The sequence below is a fragment of the Podarcis melisellensis genome (assembly GCF_964234715.1).
Source record: "Podarcis melisellensis genome assembly, chromosome: 2".
NCBI lineage: Eukaryota > Metazoa > Chordata > Lepidosauria > Squamata > Lacertidae > Podarcis > Podarcis melisellensis.
The window spans coordinates 27,765,237-27,785,707 of NC_138529.1; the positions used below are offsets into that span (position 1 = coordinate 27,765,237).

Consider the following 20,471-nt stretch of genomic DNA (forward strand, 5'->3'; position numbering starts at 1 on the left):
AGGAATCTGGCGTGAGCCACACCTTCCTGGGAACATTGCTGCTATCCTAGTCAGATTTCTTGGAGAGGGAAAAGGAAAAGCTTTTAGGGTTGCTCATGATGAGATTTTATTACGTCCCCGAGAGACCGATTCGTGAACCATTAACATAAATGGGGACACTTCGAAAGCCCGTGAGAAACGTCCCCTTCCTCACCCATGTTGCAGTGCAGACAGAGTAGTATGATTTAGCTTGGGCTGGCTCTGTGCGCACCATCATTCAATCTTCAGCACTTGGGCTTGCTCCCAACATTTGGGGTTTTTCCTTCCTCCCCCCCTCCACGCTTTGCCCGCCCAACTCTTTAGCCCTGAGATATATATATTCTGTTGTTTTTGTAAGCCAAGAAGCTTTTACAGCCTCTTCGCCTTTTCCTGTTAAGCCCAGCACCCCTCATAAAACATTAAGAGGCACAGCATTACTGTAACATTATCCAAAGGGACCACAAGGGCGACTCTACAGTTTCAGCGATTATTACACATCCTGGGCAAAATGGTTCTCTGCAAACCACATATAGCCCCTTATAGATTTCCAAGCAGCGTGAGAGGCCATTAATTCACGCCCTGATGATGAACTTAATTTTGCTTCCTGCTGAGAAAATGACGGCTTAGAGGCAACTTTGTCTTATTACAGAGTGGAGAATTTTATCTCTCTCCTTTTGTTTTGCGCTGTGTGTGTAGGGAGAGAGAAAGTGTGTGTGTGTGTGTGTGTGTGTGTGTGTGTGTGTGTGTCTGTCTGTCTGTCTGTCTGTCTTCCCATTAGATTTGTAACTCGGTGGCTATCCCTGGATCGGCCATTGCTACAAACTGCAGAAGCTTCTGCAAGGAATTTAATTTTATCACCGAGACCTTGGTCTTTTCACCTGCTCTGGAATGCTGGGCGGCCTCAAGCTTTATTTTGTACAGGTTGCCCGCCTAAACTCCTGTGAAATGCAGGAAATATAAAGAACATTCTCTGTTTCTTTTTAGTTTTCTCTTCCCCCTCTGATAAGATGGGAGTCTCAGAGGCGTTACTTTATTAATGCTTTGGGTGTGTTTACTGGTGCGGAATGTAACTAGCAAATTTCTGTCCAAACCTCTGGCCTTGCAGCTGTACAGCAAGGTTTCTCCAAAGTTATTCATAATCATAGTCGTCGTCCCCCCCTTTTAAGGGCCGGGGAGAAGAAGGTCCTTGCAGTCTGTGGGACTGTGGACAAGGCAGGGAGTTTGCTTAGCTTTATGTAAAATCAAATGCATTAATTTTTGTTTAAAGCAAATTCCACTGTATGGCAAAATAATGCCTATTGGGCAGTGTGTCTCCATGACTTAGGACTGTTCCACGCACAGTATTTTTCCTGTGTGGGCCTTTCGAGTAGTGGAGCACACACCATTGTGTTTGGGAAGATTACATGCCCTGTTTTACATATGTTAGGAAGCATCAAGCTTCCAAACGCATGTGGTTAACAAAAGGAGACATTTCATGTGGCCAGTGGCCCTCAGCACTAGATGATCGCTGAAGTGAGGCTTCCGAAGATCAGAGAACTAAGGTATCCTGCATGCTCCCTGTTCTCCTTCATGGCTCCTGGTGCCAGTCCTCTCGGCCGTTCATCTCCTTTTAAATCCATACTGCATTTGCTCCTCCTTTTAGGCCTCTGTTTCTTACCACCTCCAACCCCCAAATATCCAAGTTATGTGGGCAAAAGCCAATAGACTGTTCAACAGAGAGAAAATATGAAAATACAGCGACTTGTTAGAAATTTGCATAACTTATTCTGATTGCTAAGTGTTGGCTTTCAGCAGCACGGGAACTTCATTTCTGTGCAAAATGTTGTGAGCTCCATTTCCGGCTGTAAACACAAGACCACAGGGAAACAATAGAATCTTAAGAGTTGGAAGGGATCCCAAGGGTAATCTAGTCCAACCCCCTCAAATGCAGGAATCTCAGCTAAACAGATGGTCACCCAACCTCCGTTTAAAAACCTCCAAGGAAGGAGAGTCCACCACCTGTACTGGGGAATTGAGAAATCTGTGCTGCCCATATTCTGCCTAGGTTCCTGTAGCCCACCCAATGCTGCCTTGTCTTATCTGGCAGCTTCTACAAGGCTTTATCAAACTTCCCAACCTGCCAGGTTCCTCTGCCAGGGCAGCAAAGCTTTGAAGTAAGAGTTTGGTCATGCTGTGCTGCTGGAAAGGGCTCTAGCTCAATGGTGGAACATCTGCCTTCCAATCAGAAGACCCAGGTTCAATCCCCAGCATCTCCAGGTATGGCTTGGAGAGATCCCTGCTTTGAATCCTGGAGAAGCCACTGTCAGTCAGTGTAGACAGAATTGAGCTAGATGGACCCAATGGTCTGACTTGATATAAGGCAGGCATAGGCAAACTCGGCCCTCCAGATGTTTTTGGGACTACAATTCCCATCACCCTTGACCACTGGTCCTGTTAACTAGGGATGATGGGAATTGTAGTCCCAAAACATCTGGAGGGGCAATTTTGCCTATGCCTGGTATAAGGTCCCTTCCTGTGTTCCTATGCCTGTATTGGTTGCATAGTTCCACCCCCAACAGTTTCTCTTCACGTTGAACATTCTCACTGTGTCAGGGGCCCAGTTCTCTTCTTTCTCAGAGGCGTTTGCCTCTGGGACATGTTGCCTCTAGGACACAATTCTGGACTGCGGAGCGGAGGAGGAAGCAATACCAGTAGCCCGACCCTCTGAGCCAAGCAGCAATTGGTTTCACGTGACTGTGCTTCTTTGCCAAATTATTCCCTGACTTGCTTTCATGTTCACCTTGGGGGCTTTCCCCCAAGCTCTCTGTGGGTGTTTTGTGCCAGTTTATGCCACCTCTTACCTGGCTTGTAGCAGTTTTCAACTGTTGCATTCTGTTGACTAGAGCCCTCCTTCTCACAAAGGTGGTAAAACTGAGCAGGACCACTTCAGATGGCAGGTGGGAGCTTAAATGGTGAAATGGTTCCCCTTGAGAAAAAAGACTCCTACACATAAAACAGCAACATTTCTGGGAGAACGCTAGGCCAAACCCCTCATCCTTGTCATGCTAACTGTGATGCTTAAAGTTTCTGTAAATCCCCACCTGCAATTTGAAGTGGCACATCCAGACACAGGGCAAGAATTAACGCCTAAATGTGCTGAACTATGTGTGTTCTGATATTCCACTATCTTTGTGCAGAATTTGGTATTGGGTGGCACTGTGGTCTAAACCACAGAGCCTAGGGCTTGCCGATCAGAAGGTCGGCGGTTCGAATCCCCGCGACGGGGTGAGCTCCCGTTGCTCGGTCCCTGCTCTTGCCAACCTAGCAGTTCGAAAGCACGTCAAAGTGCAAGTAGGTAAATAGGTACCACTCCGGCGGGAAGGTAAATGGCGTTTCCGTGCGCTGCTCTGGTTTCGCCAGAAGTGGCTTAGTCATGCTGGCCACATGACCCAGAAGCTGTCTGTGGACAAACGCCGGCTCCCTCAGCCAGTAAAGCAAGATGAGTGCCGCAACCCCAGAGTCGTCCATCACTGGACTTAACTGTCAGGGATCCCTTTACCTTTACCTAAAGAATTCAGCATCTGTGCTATTCTTAGCTTTTCCATTTCTCCTATATTACAGGTTTCTAGTTGCTAGGATTGTGGAGACTAGACTGTGAAGAAAAGTTAGGATCATTGTGTCTGGGTGAAATTGCAAATGCTGAGGGGAGACAGCTAAGCAGTATTTCCAGGGGGTGGTGAGACTTCGTTGCCTTGTTTAAATCTGTATTTCCTCTCCTGAATAGCACAAGCAGAATAAATCATGCAAAATAAACAAATGTATGCACATTGATTTGCTTTGTGTGTTTATAAGGGTCTTTATTTTTAATGCAGTGTGTACATAGCCCTATCTCCCTGCATGCTCACACCACAGAAATAAACACACTTATTCAACTATACACACATGCATCTCCTCTATTTCCTTGCTGGGTGAGGGGAGAAAGATTTCCCCTCGAAAGCAGGGCTAGTGCTAGGTTGCCATTGTTGGGCATCTGCCAAGGCTGCACACTGCTGCAGCCCACAGCGACCCCCAGAACCTCCTGACCCAGCTGCTCCTTGTTCTCACTTCCTGTTCACCTGCTACCTATGAGCGTGCAAGTAGTGACACAAGAAGGAGCATCAGCATCCTCTGCTTGCCTTGCATTCTCCCTTTGGGCAGCGGTGTGATTTAATTGGGCAGAAGCAAAGAGGTGAGCCCACTCAGAGAGGAGGACTCACAGAGGACCTCCTTTCATGGAGGATAATGCTGCTGGAGGCATTAAGCCTCCAAATACTGTTCGCCGGGAATCTTAGGTGCAGGGAGTGCTGTTGCACTCAGATCCTGCTTGGGGGCATCTCAGAAGCTTCTGGTTAGACCGTGTGAGAACAGGACATGGAATTAGATGGGCATTTCAGCTGATCTAGCAGGGCTCTTATTGGTTACTTACTTTGCACAGGGCAAAACTAGTTTTTAGTTCACCTGGGTCCAAGACCTAGTTTGGCACACACCCCACGGTCATTTGTACGCATACACAGGCTGGGAGTCTCTGGAGACTTCACCCGGAGCAAATTGGAGGCTCGCTGCTCCCAGCCTCTCAAAACTACCTCCGTATACCTGCTGGAAGTCCTCTGCCCCCACTTGGAAGCGTAGGTGAAAGCAGAGTTTTAATTCCCAGGAGGAGGCGAGAGTGAAAATGGCACAGGGTGGAGTGTGAGTGTGAAAATGTCTATTTCAGACTTAACCGTGCAGGAAATGCTTGGCGCGATTTCAGCTGCTGCCAGGAGCGAGGGAACAGTCAGGGCAAGCTCTGCTCTGCTTGCAGAACTGCATCCTCGGGGCCCCTGGTGACTGGGTAGGAAAATGCAACGTCTTATGGCAACTTCCCCGACCTGGTGCCTTCCAGATGTTTTAGACTGATTCCACAAGGCCCAGCGAGCACAGCTGGAAGGCAGCAGGCTGGGAGAGGCTGGTTTGTTGCTTTCCTGGCAAGGGTGGTGGTGGTTGGTGGTACTTACCATTTGACCGAAAAGCAGCTGCGAGCGAGCCGGGTATGTCCCCCTCATGTGCATCTCTTGATGTAGGGAGCCGAGGATTCGGCCTGCAGAGGTTTGGCTTTTTTCTTAACCAGGGCAGGAGTCTCTCTCTCTTGTTTGCTGCAGGCTGCCTCCCTGCAGAGTGGTAATCTAGGGTAATTGCAGGCTTTAAACCGAGGTATTATTGGGAAAGACTGGAGCCTGCTGTGTGCTCCCCCCGTTCCCCGCTTTCTAGCCATGCTGTTTGTTTTGTGCAATGATCTTTGCAAGCAGAGAGGGATCTGCTGGCGATTCCTTCAGGAGGATGCAGTGAATTAACAGGCCCCCAAACTGCCGCTTGTGTTTCTTTCTGGCAGCTTTTCAAGCTTTCTTGGTCCTCTCCCATCTGGGGATTCCTTTTTTTTTTGGTGCTTGTTATATCTTCCTCGCCTGCTGTGACTGTTTTCTTCCTCTGCCCTTTTTATTGTGGAGGCCGTGTAAGCCAATCCCCTGTTATGTTTCCTCCTGGTTGCTAACCCCAGCAGGTGAGTTCCCTTGGCCATGCCTGGCTTCTTCACTGTGCCTGTCCTGCTGCTTGACATGCACAGAATGCAAATGAGCAAGAGCAATGCTGCCATCTAGTGGCTCCAGCAGCAGCATCTCAGTTGTTCTTAGTAAGTGCAGCCCTGTGGGTTAAACCACAGAGCCTGGGACTTGACGTTCAGAAGGTCGACGGTTTGAATCCCCGCGATGGGGTGAGCTTCCGTTGCTCGGTCCCTGCTCCTGCCAACCTAGCAGTTTGAAAGCACATCAAAGTGCAAGTAGATAAATAGATACCGCTCCAGCGGGAAGGTAAACAGCGTTTCCGTGCGCTGCTCTGGTTCGCCAGAAGTGGCTTAGTCATGCTGGCCACATGACCCGGAAGCTGTACGCCGGCTCCCTCAGCCAATAAAGCGAGATGAGCGCCGCAACACCAGAGTCGGCCACGACTGGACCAAATGATCAGGGGTCCCTTTACCTTTAAGTGCAGCACAGGGCAGGGAGGACTTAGGTGAATGGAGGAAATTCATGACCTGATCTCCCAATGCTTACTTGTTCAATGAAATGCAGCATGTGGGTGGGTGGGGGAGCTGTTAAACAACTGAAAAGGCACAAGGGAAGGGGGGAGGGCTCCCATACAATTCCCCCAAATTTGCTTCCTCTAGTTTCTGTTTGACTTGTAGCCCTCCCCCACCTACCCTAGGTCAAATAGCAGTAGAGTGGAATTTAGATCAGGGGTGCAAGAGAAAAGGGTCAAACCGCATTGCTGCTCCAATCAAATTGTCAATACCTCTCCTGCACAGCTGCATTTAATTAAGAGCAGAAAGCAACAGGAGATCCAGTTGCAGACCTCCTGTGCAATACACAGTTTGGCCTAAGCCAGCTTAGCAGTGCAAGAATCTTAGCCTTCCTTGCTCGCTTAACCATCTCCACCCTTTTCAGACCAGAAACCAGCCATTGAGGAAGCAGCCGATGACCGCGACAAACCCAAATTGCAGAACGGGAATGAAGAGCTGGAAAAGGCACAGATCTTGGATCCCATGGACGTGCCTAAGAGAGGCGAGAAGGAGAAGCCGAAAGAGGAGGTGCAACTGGACCGGCCTGACCAAGGTAATTTAGAACTGGAGCTGGGAAAAGTGAGAGACTGTCTGTGAACTTAGCCAATTCCACAGCTCTTCCTGTAGTTCCTAATTCTAGTTTAATTTTGTCTTCAGCCAGGTAGATGAGATGGCAGGGGGTGACACCTTCCTTTGCAGTGCGTCCTCTGCTCTTTGCTGGCTGACCCACCTTCCTTCTCTCCCCACAGGCATTGCACAGCCTGTAGGGGAAGCCCACCGCCACGAGCCCCCGGTGCCACATGACCAGGTCTTGGTGGATGAGGGCCAGGACCACGAGGAGCCTGAAGACAAGCAGCCGCCAGCCAAGAAGAACGACCTGGCGGAGGGGAATGCTGTGTTGGGGAAGGAGCAGGAACAGGCACAGCTGAAGCCCGTTCCCGAACAGGCAAAGGGAGAAGGTGGCCAGAAAAAGGTGGAGGACCACCCAGGGAAAGAACCCAAGCCTCCTGCACACGAGGATGAACGCCCGCCTTACAAAGACATCCAACTGGACAAGCATGGCGAGAGGGATGGCGCCCGCCTGCAGCAAGCTGAACACTTGAAGGAAAAGATGCAACCTGAGGAGGAGATTGAGACAGGTGGGTGCCTTACCCATGCATCTTCCTAGGGAGTTTGTTTTTATCCCTTGGGACCCTGAGATATTTTGCATTTCTGCAGTTAAACCGCAAATCAGTGCAGCGCTTGGCTATCGTCGCAGAATTCTGGAAGAGGGCACCGCTGGCTGCAGGCGCACCTGAGTTGCACACAGCCGGAGCCTCCAAAGGCTCAGTAAATCACTTGCTTTCCCTTTCCTGGTGCTTATCCATAGCTAACCCCTCTCGCCACATGACCTCTGCGCGCCCTTCCCCAGAGCCTAATTTGCACTGGCATTTTCCTCCTGCCCATGCCAAAAAAGGGAAAAGATAAAGATCCACATCCTACAGCAAGACAACAGTTTCTGCCATCTTGAGTGAAATAAAAAGGGTTTGCTTCCTTTGTACAGTCATGCCTCGGGTTACAGACGCTTCAGGTTGTGTTTTTTGGGTTACGGGCCGCCGAAACCCGGAAGTACCGGAATGGGTTACCTCCGGGTTTCGGCGGTCACACATGTGCAGAAGCGCTAAATCACGCTTTGCACATGCGCAGAAGCGCCAAATCACAACCCACGCGTGTGCAGATGTGCCACTGCGGGTTGCGAACGTGCATTCTGCACGGATCACGTTCGCAACCCAAGCGTCCACTGTACCTCGCTTTTAATGAGTCTTTATATATGGGAATTTTCCAGTGAAGAGTTCTCAGGCCCCTGCTCAGCCACTGCCTCCATTGTAAGTGTGGCTGGATCGGTTCGCCTCTTCTAGTCATTGCTGGGGTGCGTGCAATGAATTGCCTGCCATTGACAGATCCTGCATTATCTACTTTGCAGTAGCTTGCTCGCTTGCGAAAGCATCAGGTGCTGTGCTGTGCTGCTCACCAGGGACCCAGGGCTAGAAGAGCTCGACAGGTGCCACATTGCTAAGTGCCCACTGCGAAGCTCTGTAGGGTTAGGGTTTGCATTTCAATGGGCTCGGGCAGTTAGCCCTGGTTTTGCTGCCAGCAGGCTCTAGCGCTGTTAAATAATTTTATGACTTTTCCTGCAGTCATCAAGTTGGATAAAAGCGGCGTGCAGAGTGGGGAGGGGGGGCGGGGGTGGAGAGGCAGAGAACATCTGTCGCTTTCCTTTCCCCATCAAGGAGTGTCTGTCTGTCTGTCCCTGGTATGCAGGTGAAAAAAGGGAGCTGCCCGCTCCAGAGAGGCCGGAGCCAGCCCAAGCGGAGCAGAGGGAGATTCGTAATGCGGAGGAGAATGCAGACAGCAAGCTGGAGGGTAAGCGCTGTCCTTGCTCTGCCCCCCAGATGCACACGTGGGGGCTCCCATCTCCTTCCCCGGCAACCCTTGGTGTGTGTGTGTGTGTGCTTAGCTTGTAGTTTCCGTGAAAGAAAGGAACAACCCAATCAAGGCTAGGTTTGCAAGGCCAGGTCATCTTGCCTTGGCGTAATCTTGGGAGTTTGTAATCTGAGGCTGCAGCCACCTGGGCACCACAATCCCATCGGTGCCGTAAGCCAACTGTGAAAGCGATAGCGCTTCCAGGAGAAAATAGCCACCCCTGCTTGTAATGGAGAGCACACTCCTCTCTCTATTCAAGGTTGCTCTGAAAGGGGAACAGCTCCCCTGGAAAAAAAAGTCCGTTCCCTTGCTCCAAGCAGCCTGCACCTGGATTGATTTATCATGCTGTTATCCTGCTTTATAGCCCCGAGAGACTCCCAGAGCAGCTCACGAAAGATTTGCACAGTCCAGTCCAAGAAAGTTTGTACATAATAGTCACATGGTGCCCAGGTTTATTCAGGCACTATTTGCTACCTTCGTTCTTGCTCTTCCCTGGTTATCACCAGGCAGCAGAACCACTGGGGTTCCCTACAGGAAGTGAGGCTGAGCTGCTGGACCTTACTCAGCCCATAATGGAGCCAGGTCTTCCTTTGCTGGTAGTTGGCAGTCTTCTGATAACCTGAAACAAGTGGAGTTTCTTTCGTTCTTTTGTTTCTCTGTAAGCAAGGGGGAAGATATTCCTTGGATACAGGAGATTTTCTCCTTTCCGCTGCTGGTTTCTCCCCTCCCTTTCCCTCTCAATGCTTTTAAAGGCCACTGACACAGAGATTGCTCTTGGACACAGGAGCTCTTTCTTAGTCAAAACACACAGCCTCGGGCTCTGCTGATCTGGTGAGTGAAGCATAACCTCAGAGCAGGTCCTTGCTGGAAGTCCTCCGGTCCAAGCTTTTAAGTTGTTACTGTGGAAATACGACAGAAAAATGGGGGCTTCCTAGAATTAGATGTGCTCTCTGCCAGACCTCTCATGTACGGATGCCTCTGACAAATAAGGAGATTCTGGGCAGAGCAGCTCCCGGCAGTCGCATGGAAAAGATTGTGTCCCTTTATCAGTCCAAAGCACTTTCAGTCTCCCATTTCAGTGTAACTCTCTGGGGCAATTAGCTTTGCACCCAATCCCATCTTGCAGGACCGTAGCTCAGTGGCAGAGCGTTTGTTTTGCATGCAGAAAACCCCAGGTTCGGTCCCCAGCACCTGCAGGTAGAACTTAGAGAGATCCCTGCCTGAACCCTGCACAACTGCTGCCCATCAGTGTGGGCAGTAGTGAACTAGACAAACCAGCGGTCCAGCTCAGTGTAAGGTTGCTTCCTATGTTCCATGTCATGTTCTAGACTTCCATACACTGCTGGCAGGAGGTCTGTGGATTAGTGGTGCACAGGGATAGGTTTGCTTTCACAGTGGAGACGTTTTGGTCCTGTGATGTGGAAACTGGGACTGTTCTCAGCGAAGGGAACATTGGTGGTGTGCCACAGAGCACTCTTCTAGAATCAGTGGCATTCCTGCTCAAACAGAGCATAGCTAGCAACCTTAATTAGGAAGTAGCAAGAGCCCTGAGAGTAAGCTACGAGCTGAGTGTTCTAAATAAGGTAATTCAAGGGGCCATATGGTCAGTGTGACTTCCATGTAGGAAAGGTAAGCTGGCAGGTGTCTCATTAGCAAATATGTAAGGGGGAAAATGGGTAAAAGCTATAGGGAGTTAACAGTAAGAAGGTGTGTACTCTTACATGAATTCCTACGTGACAATAGTGATCACGCTATGTAGAAACTTAGACGTATCTTTCGTAATCGCCGAGCCTGAATAAGAGAGATTCCTAGGCAAGGCTGGTGTGCTTTTGAGATGAGGGTGTCACAGTTTTTAAACTCCCTCCCCATGTTAGACTTGTACAGCACATGCAAAAATATTGCATTTAAACATGTGCAGAGTGCTTTCTCAAAGAGGAGCTCCAAATATTCTCTACATACCCATGGGCACAAGGAATTGAGCATGGCTGTGATTCCCTGACAAAGTGGAACCTCCCGGCATCACTCGTTTCAGATTTTAAACCATGGCATACTTTCATGAATCTGTGCATATGGAGGGGAGCAAATGCACATATTTCCAAACACCAGATTCGGCAAGTGCTTTAGAAAAGTTGAGAACACTCACTTCTGGTTGCCTGCAGATCACCTTCCCCGAGTGCCATTCATCTTCTCAAAAAGCAACCCACTTTTTCCCCCTCTCAAAAGTAAATATAAATATAAGTAAATATTACTGTGGAAAGTAAATATAAGGTTTACAGCATGCTACAGATTAAGAGAGAATTTTATGAAGTTGCAGCATAGGTGGTATTTGACACCAAATACACTAGCAAAAATGTCAAAATCAATAAAGGGTAATTGCTGGAAATGTAAGACGGAAGTAGGAACCTTCTATCACATGTGGTGGTTGTGTAGCATAATTAAAAGGTACTGGGAAATGATCTAAAATGAACTAAAAAAAAAGTTTAAAAAATCCTTTCCTAAAAATCCAGAAGCATTGTTGCTGGGGTTAATAACAACAGAAGTCACAAAAAAGAGAGAAATTTGTTCCTGTATGTGAAAACAGCCACCCATGTGTTACTAGCCCAAAAATGGAAAACAGACAAGGTACCAACAAACGAAGAATGGCACATTAAACTGTTAGAATAGGCAGAGCTTGCAAGAATGACCACTAGAATAAGAAATCAAAATGATGAAAGATATAAGGAGGACTGAATATTGTTTATTGAATATATTAAAAAGTATTATAAATAAACAATCTACCTAGCAGGATGGCAATAAAATAAGAAATAACTTATAAATAACTAAGAAATAACTAAAGTTTATAAAAGTAGTTACAATAAATGGAGTGAACCAAGGAAACGCGGGAAGAAGAGGAGATGAAAGGAAACATGGAAGGAGAGGATAGGAAGTTGGTTAAGTAATGTTTTATGGGCTTGGGGTTTTTTTGGTCTATTCTTGAAAATCTTAAATTGCAACCTCTTTTTTATTTTAGAGACTCTTTTCTTATTGTATTAGAGTCGTGCCTTTGAAGTCGAACGGAATCCATTCCGGAAGTCTGTTTGACTTCCAAAACGTTCGGAAACCAAATCACGGCTTCTGATTGGCTGCAGGAAGCTCCTGCAACCAATCAGAAGCTGTGGCAGCCCAGTCAGACGTCCAAGTTCCAAAAGAACGTTTCCAAACCGGAACAATCACTTCCGGGTTTGTGGCATTCAGGAGCCAACACGTCTGAGTTCCAGGGTGTTTGGGATCCAAGGTACGACTGTATTTTTGTCTACATTTTGTTGACATGGGATTATATCAGAAACACAAATAAATAAAACAGAGAAAGGACAAAAAAAGAAGGGAAATGATCTCAATATCTTATCCGGTGGGTGTGTCTGCTCAGGTATGCAACACGGAGCTGGGTCCACACATGCAAGGTGGCTTGGATGAGGCCTAGTGTGCAGTTCAAACTTAGGCAGGGGGAAAGGTGCCTGAATTGACTCTGGCTACGTTGTCCCTTTGGATGGCAGGCAGTAATTCCTGCTTAGACGGTCAGTTCCATTGAACAGGGATGTGGCTTTTCTTCCCTTAGCCCAGTGTTTCCCAAACTTGGGCCTTCAGCTGTGTTTGGACTACAGTTCCAATCATCCCTGACCACTGGTCTTGCTAGCTAGGGATGATGGGAGTTGTAGTCCCAAAAGAGCTGGAGACCCAAGTTTGGGAAACACTGTCTTAGCCCAAGAAGCACCCATTGTGAGATTGGAAGAGGAGTAGAAGGGAGCCAGCAGGAAGCCAATAGGCAGCCAATATTCAAGGTTTGTGTAGGAGAAAACAGACCGACTACCTGAGAATGACTTGTCTGCTTACACTGAGGAGAATAGGCTGCCTGAGTCACCGTGTGACCCACTATAGGATGTCTCCTAGTCCTCCGTCTGAAAGCTGGCTTGGGTTAAGATCAGCCTGAAATAAAAAGACCTGTATTTTCCATAAAAAATCTCCTTGCGGTACATGTCTATACGTTTGATTACTTGTTTTCTTTTTTTGTTCTACAAAAGAAAAAAAAGCACCATGGTTTCATAATGTCTTTTTCCCTTCTGCTTCACAATGGGACTGAAACAGCCAAGATTAAAAAGCTAGTTGCAGGTATGGATCAAAATAAATTGCAACTTTTAACCCTAAACCTCCAGGATTTGAATTTATACATAGAGTGTACGTTGAAGGCGCTTGTGAAAAAGCACAGTGCGTTTTTAAACTTGAACTTCTTGCAAGTACTCAAGTCTTCACCCCGTCCGTGGCTTGCTTTTGACTGGGCACCTCGTCCTGGAATCTCTCTTGAGATTTCACCGGTTCCTTCACAGCTCCCAAACCATTTAATCTCAACGCGCCTGAAACTCCCTCACTTGAAGTACCGCTTCCTTTTGAATGTCACGCAGTTCGTTCCCTCTGCCTGCCTTGGTTTTCCATTTCGCTTTGATCCAAACTCGGCTTCCCTTTGGAAAGAGCTGCCCCTCCCTACTTTGAAATGCATTGTGCATTGCCGGTGTTCAGTGTACAGACAAAAGAAGACATGGCAAGAGAAAACGACCCCAAAATGATAATTTATTTCTAGAAGGTGCTTGGGGAATTGGGTTTCTTGTGGCCATGGGTACCAAAGTGAGCTGTGTCCTCAAGATCTGATAAGTGCAAGTGTTTTGTGGAGACTGTAGCATGCCCACTACTACTCTTTCCGAATTCCTGTGTATGGTAGACCATTGGGGTGCATTCATTCCAGCCCCATTTCCCCTCCTCCCCTCTCTCTTTCTAGAAGCTGGGAAGGAGAAGGCACTGGACCATGCCGCCTTGTTAGAAGTGATTAAGGAACAGCAGGTTCAGCAGAAGCAGCTCTTGGATCAGCAAGCAAAGTTGCTAGCCGTGATTGAGGAGCAGCACAAGGAGATCCACCAGCAGAAGCAAGAGGAGGAAGGAGAGGAAAAGCCAAAGCAAGGTTAATAATAATAATAATAATAATAATAATAATAATAATAATAATAATAATGAATTAACTAATAGGGGTTAGGGAGCCACTCTGAGAAGGGTGGTATCAGTGGACCATGAACGGAGCCCATTTCTTCAGCTTTGCCCTAGGAATGCTTCTTCTCCAGTTCCCTCCTCTGCATCTAGCAATACAAAGCCATTCTGGAAGCCAGCATAGCAGAAGCTGTTTCCTGGCGTGAAAATTCTCACTTGTGTGTAATTGGAAACCACAGGAGGATAGATGGAAGTGGAGGAAAGGCGACATTGGGGTTTGGGGAGACATCCACGTTTCTCTGCAGCCGTTCGGAGCTGCAGGAAGCCTGAAGCTTAGGAGGAGCCTCTTCTTTACTACATTGCTGCCCTTGTTTATGAGCTTCAAAATTAACCTGGTCACCATGGCAGTCAGGCGTGAGCGGCGGTAGGGAGAATTTGGGGTGGGGAATGGTGTGACCTCCTTATGAGGCTGTTGTGTGAACTCCCCGGTTGTTGGCAGTAGGGAGATTTCCCCTTTGTTAGAACATGCAACAACTAAGAGCTGTTTGCTTTTCTCTGCAGCAGAAATACACCAAGAACCTGACCTGCCTATCCTCAAAAGCAAGGAGAGAGAGGATGGTCTTGAAGATAAATTTGAAGACGTTGGGAAGATTATACCAAATAATGGACTGGATCGTCCTCTGCGTGGGCTTGACACCCACCTCCAAGATTCTAATGGCCAGGGAAGACAACAGGTTGCAGGAGAGCAGCAAGCAGACAGCAAATTTACTGGAGGTCCACCTAAAATCCCTGCAGCTCATCCAAATGAGGCTGAGAAGATTTCACTGCACCAAGCTGGGAAAAATCAAGCTGGGAAGTTAGTGGAGCCGGTCAGAAGCGACTCACAGGTAGCCAGGGCTGGTGGGCATCACCAGGAAAAGCAACTAAAGATTGTGGGGTTGAAAGAAGGCCAGGATACTCAAATGGTCCAAAATGCCCTGGAAAAGGTCAAGAATGTCCAGAAAATGGTTGAGGTTGCACAAAGAGCTGTAGGCCAAAGAGAGATGCCTGACGCAGCCAAAGTTCATGTGGCGGCTGAGAAGATTGCTCCAAGAGTCTCCGAGAGAGAGCCGTTTGCCAGGGAGACGAACAAAGAGGCGCCCCGTCATCAAGAACAGCAAGCAGATCCTGCTCATAAACCAAAAGTCTCTGAGAACATGCACGAGAACCTGGAGGTCCCAGGAGTCGTGAAGGTCGAGAAAGTTGGAGAGAAGCAAGCGTTACCTTTGGACCACATTGGTAAACTGCAAGGCCAGGGGGGCGGTAGTAAAGAGGGGGTGGCAGCCGGAGGCCACAGCCCACAGCCCCATCGTGCCAATGAGCCAGGGCCGGATTTGGAGAGCGAGCGAAAAGAACCAGAGAAGTTACAGGAGCCCGAACACGACCCTGCTGTGAAGCCAGAGAAGGCTAGGCTTGCTCCCAGGGAGCATGAAAATGCCAAACCCAACAGAGACCTCAAGTTGCAGGCTGACCTAGACCTGCGCCGTAGGAGGCGGGACCTTGAGGAAGAAGAGAGCGAGACAGGGGATGTGATAATTGGACTAAACCCCCTCCCAGATGTGAAAGTCAATGACCTCCGCAGTGCGCTGGAGACTCACTTGAACCAGGCAGCAGAAGGTGCTCAGCAAGCACTTCATAGTCGGCAGATTAAACAGATAACTGTGGCAGAGGAGGAGGAGGAGGGGTGAGAGAGGAAGGCTTTGCATGACTGAGACCAAACGTCGGGCCATTTTGGGATGCCTTGTTACTGAGCTGCCTGCAGTTGGAGATGCAGCTGTTGGCAGCCTAAATCAGCTAGCTCTATCTGAACCGGACAAATTTGACTGGCGCAGTCTTGAGGGAAGCCACTTTCATACTTCAGTACTGCAACAGCTTGTCCCTTCTCCTCATTTCTGCTGGTGGCTAACCTGCAGAGCATCTCAGTTTTGGAGTGCTTTGTGCTTGCCACCTTTCCAAAGAAGCATTTGCATTTTATTCTCGCTCAGTTGCCTTTTAACTATTTCCTTTAACTTCTGTGTGTTTGGAACTGGAACTCGTTTTCATGCTTGCTGTTTGATCTAGATCAAATCTGCCTCTCCGCTCGCATCCCTTACAGTGGGGAGGGGGAACCTGAGACCCGCCAGATGTTGTTGGACTCCAGTTCCCATCGCGGGCAGTGGAAAGGGATAGTGGGGGTTGTATTCCAGCACCACCTCGAGGGCCACAGGTTCCCCCCCGCCTGCCTTTAAATTAATTTTGGATTCTTCTGTTATTTGGGGAATGGGTTGATATGCCTTTGGGAAGAAGGGGGGGGGGGAGAAGTTTCATGAGTGTCTCAAGTGAGAAGACATTCCATCAGTTTAATGGGTCCAGAAACACAAAGCTAGTTAGTGTCAGAGGCATCCTTAAACAAGCTTATAAGCGGCTGTTCTGATGCATCAGGGGTCCACGTTAGCAATAAAGAGGTTGCCCATCATTTCCTCCTCTTGCTCAACTATCAAATATTAGGTTTATGCTTTTAATACATTCCTATCCCAAGTGCATTATGGAACCATACTGTGCATGAAAACTCTGTCAGCCACCTGCTGCACGAGGAAGCAATTTAAAGGAAGCAAAACGAAGAGATTCCAAGTCAGCGTTATTCCAGTGGGCCAGCCTGCGCCTACCTCTTTCCTCCATTTGGCAAGTGCAGGCAGCGCTGTTTAAAGCTACCCCTACCTGGTCCAACAGTCCAAGCGTTTGTGAAAGGTGCTTGTGCGCTTGAGCAGAGCGCCGCTTGGTTTCGGGCCTCCTGGTAGGGTTTTTGGCATTTGCTGTTGATAAACGATGCGGCGAAACTGGAAAGCATTTGACTCTTGGATGCCCCTAACAGCTGATGGTATCTTCCCATCTAATCTAAGATTCTCCATGCTGCAGAAATAATAGAATTTGGCACTGTGGGAATGTTTTGTTATAAACAAGCAGGGTCTTCGAGTCTGTAAATTGGCCTCTTTCTCCTATCAGTCTGTTTATCTGGAACAGTTATGGGCTTAGGGTGCAGAAATACCTGTGATGGCATTGCTTTTAGGACAATAGCAATGCCATCACAGTCTTGACAAGTGAGGCAGAGCTAGATCCTGCCTTTGCCGTATCTTGCCTGTGAAGTGTGCTTGATGTGTCTCCATTAAAGGAGACGGAGAAATGTGGCTGGTTCCACTTAACCTACTTTGAGGGACATGTTGCCTTGTCATAAGCACGATTGTCATTATAGCCTTAATCTTCAGAAGACTCACTGGGCTGATCTGGACATATCACTAAACCATAGTTTAGTGTTATGAGAACAAACCTAAGCAAGCCTTGAGCGTATATATTTCCCTCCTGTGATGTGAGCTTTAAAAACAACAACTTTTAAACAAAACTTTCTACATCACCTGAACACAACAAACCGTGTTTAATCTTAACTATGGTTTGCTAGAACAGCCAACTTCAGGTAAGAAACTGGCTTGCTTAAACAAACTATATAGTTAAGGTTGATCATAGAGTGGGATTCAGGTGCAACATTAAGGTGTGGCTAATGTGGTGTCTTCCATATATTTTGAACTGCTACTCCCATCAGCTCCACTCAGCATGGTCAGAGACGCTGGGAGTTACAGTCTATCAACATCTGGAAGCTATCATGTGGGCTACCCCACATTAAACCAGAAGTGTAAGCTTCTGATCACAGCCTTGCATCTTTTTTGCACCAGAGGCTTACTGCAGCTTGTTCTCATACCCATGGTTTAGCATTACATGCGACCACCTCAAGTAGTAACGCTGCTCAAAGCACAGTTCAGCCACAGCTGAGACTGCTGTTACTTCAGTTTCGTTTGTTAAGTAAAAAGGGGTTAAATGTTTGTATGATCTTTCTACATGTGTTCTATTTGTAAATACCAGGAAAGTTGCTTTAATATTAAAGGGTTATGGAGATGTCCCTGTATGTCCTCGTCAGGCTTTTTCTGATCAAGAGCGATGTGATCATGTGCTGTGCCTGTTCTGTAACTAAAGGACCAAAGATACTTGTGACAACGCTCGATAGAGCAACTGAATTTTAAACAAGCCATCTCCATACAATTGTGGAGAGTGAAATCTGGGGAAGGAGGCTTTGGACTGCACCTGGTGGATTACGGGCAGGCTGCACAAACAAATAAAGTAAATGCTAGCATTTTCACCTGGAGCCTTTTGTTGTTCTTGATGCAAATAACATTTGTTCGTATTTCACAGAATGTGATTGCTAATCTGCAACCAATATGCACCAGTAAGGAAGTGTCCCTTCCTCTCCTGTCGATCTTGGCTTGGTTTCAAGTCTTTTACATTCTCTTGAACTCAAATGCCACCCAAAGAGCCATCAACTTGAGAGTGTTTAGCAGAAATCTGGGGAATCGGAAGTTCAGTTATGCTCTTGCTAAGTACCAGGGGGCCATTGCTTGTTTCCAGCCATTTGGCTGCCAATGCTTTACATTTACTGTGAGTAAATCAGTTTGCGAGGCACACTTGTAAAATAGATTTGGAGGTATTCGGTTGAATGACAGTTTTAAATATTTTTACTTACATCCATCCACATTAAAAAAAGAAGTCATGAATCCAGCGTTCTTTGATACAGGGCCCACTCAAATGGAGACTCGACTCCAGATTTGAACACTTGTCTAAAATTGTCCTAAGAACCTTCATAGCTCTTTGGCCTTGGGTGCCTACAATGATGGAGGACTCGCTGGCTTTCTTTGGTAAGTAGGAGCCACAACGCTACACCAATCTTTGCACTTCTAGTGGGCGGATTACTAAGCTGTTCAGTAACCTTGGCCTATAAAGCCTTTTTCTCCTTAGGCAGTTTCACTGATTAGATTTTTTTTTCAAAGCTTCAATTAGGAAATGCATGTTCAGAAGGGAAATCAGGCATGCAGCTACAGATTCCTCAACACGGCAGGGTTCAGGGTATTATTATTTTTTAATATGTTTTCCCGCCACAAATTAACAAAGGCTATTATGGAGTCCTGACACCCTGGGCCTTCATATTTCCTTGCCCCAAATCTTCAAGAACTGGAATTAACAAAAACCAACTATCTTGAGCAAAGCTCTAGCTGCAGTGCTCTACTTTGCATTTTGTTCCTGTAAGTAGGAAGGGAACGAGTAAATCCTCGGGGCAACATTGATACTAACAGCTAATTTAACTATCCCACAGGCATTTACACCGGGGAGAAAGGAAGGAGGGCTGCTTATTTACTAATTCCATATTTTGGCAATCAGGCACCTCTGGCAAAAGTGCAATTTTATCATGCCCTTCTTGCTTGCAGCACTTCCATCATCAGATTGACTATAACAGGGATTCTCTTGTAGTGCAGAAGGTTGATTGAATAGTCTTTCCATGCCTTCCAGTCCATGATGTAGTATTTTGCTCGCTCCCTGCCCCCCACCCCAAACTGTGTATCAGACATGTTTACACCATATTTAAATCAAAATCCCAGATGCACAGGGTCTTAGAAAAATTAGTTCAGAACAAAGCTTCTTTACGTGTGTAATTTGAACAGCCATAGATCTGCATATATTGCAAACTTTATTTTTTTTAAAAAAATAAATAAATCTCCCTCCTTGGTACATATGGGTGGATCAAGCACACAAAAACAACAACTATAAATCCAGGTTTGCAGTCAGTTGTGTGTCTTCAGTACTTCACTTTACATTCCTTTTTGCCTGTAAATGATGATACATTCTGATGAGTCATTGTCATTAGGATTCATATCACCAATTAAGGATTATGTAAGTATCTGTTGATATATATGCTGCACCATAAAATGTGATCTTAAAAAAAGGAGTACGCCAATCCTTTCCTCTTCTGATGGGCGACTCCAATAGGCTAAACTCCAGTTTAAAGCAGGATACCTGTCATTACCATGCAAAGATCCTTGCAATTATGCATCTGAGCTCCAGATGTTTTGGACTACAACTCCCATTAGCACAACAGCACAGCCTAATGGGAGCTGTAGTCCAAAACATCGGGAGGAAAACAGCTTGGCAAAGCCTAATGCAAATAGTTTCTCTTAAAGACCACAAACTGCTTTTTAGCAGCTGCTTTGGTCAAAACTCCCCATCCTGCGAAATATGGACACCCACATGAAATGAATGCTTCTGATAGCAGGTCCTTTGATCATAGATGCTAGTAGTGAATTCAGACTCTATAGTAGATATATGCGGAGCCATGGGCATTTCTGGCACCAGTTGTGCTAAACAGAAGATACGGTTTATTTTATACCAAATGAGAAACATTAATGCTTTCAGAGATAAGCTACATGGACTCTCAGATTTCAACTCTAAATTGGTGTTTCCTTATAATAAAAAAGTGCTACAGGTGTGGAAGCAAGCCTCCAAAGTGTTAAGATACTTGCAGAACAGGCCAGAAGCACACCAAGCTTAGGAAAAGGGGAACCTATGGCACTCCAGTGGTGTACAACTCCCATAATCCCCGACCATTGCTTTGGCCTGATGGAAGTTGCGACTAACAAGACGTGGACAGCCGCAGGTTCCAGTCCCTGATCTCACCCAGTATCCTATTTGGTGGCTGTGAGAATAGCAGCAAAGAACTACTTCCTGTTAATGCGAGTGTACAAAATTTTCATTTTGTTCTCATCCTTGCAGAAAGGTCTTTCAAAGCAGCATGTTACTTTTATGGGATGAACTGTGGCTTAAGGAAGCTTCCCAGGCTAGTGAATAGCAATTACTTAGGTTGTTACTCAATAAGACCCCCTAGAGCAGGGGTGGTGAACCTTAGGCCCTGGGGCTAAATGTGGCCCTCCAAGCCTCTCTTCTCTGGCCCTTGGAATGCTCCCCAGGCCATGCCCTCACTGAT

The 20,471-nt window shown here is 47.1% G+C and overlaps 1 protein-coding gene across 2 annotated transcripts in view; it reads left to right on the forward strand.

The window, feature by feature from the left end:
- SLC38A10 (solute carrier family 38 member 10) overlaps positions 1–17,801 on the forward strand; it is an 85,419-nt gene extending 67,618 nt beyond the window's left edge. Inside the window, exons 12-16 of one of the 2 annotated variants that reach the window (XM_081899569.1) lie at positions 6,510–6,677; positions 6,874–7,263; positions 8,426–8,527; positions 13,395–13,574; positions 14,162–17,801. In XM_081899569.1, the coding sequence (XP_081755695.1) occupies positions 6,510–6,677; positions 6,874–7,263; positions 8,426–8,527; positions 13,395–13,574; positions 14,162–15,324 (2,003 nt within the window). In that variant the 3' untranslated portion in view covers positions 15,325–17,801. Of the gene's footprint in view, positions 1–6,509; positions 6,678–6,873; positions 7,264–8,425; positions 8,528–13,394; positions 13,575–14,158 lie in introns of both variants that reach the window. The other variant, XM_081899568.1, reaches the window with a different exon arrangement.
- The last annotated feature ends 2,670 nt before the right edge of the window (positions 17,802–20,471 follow it).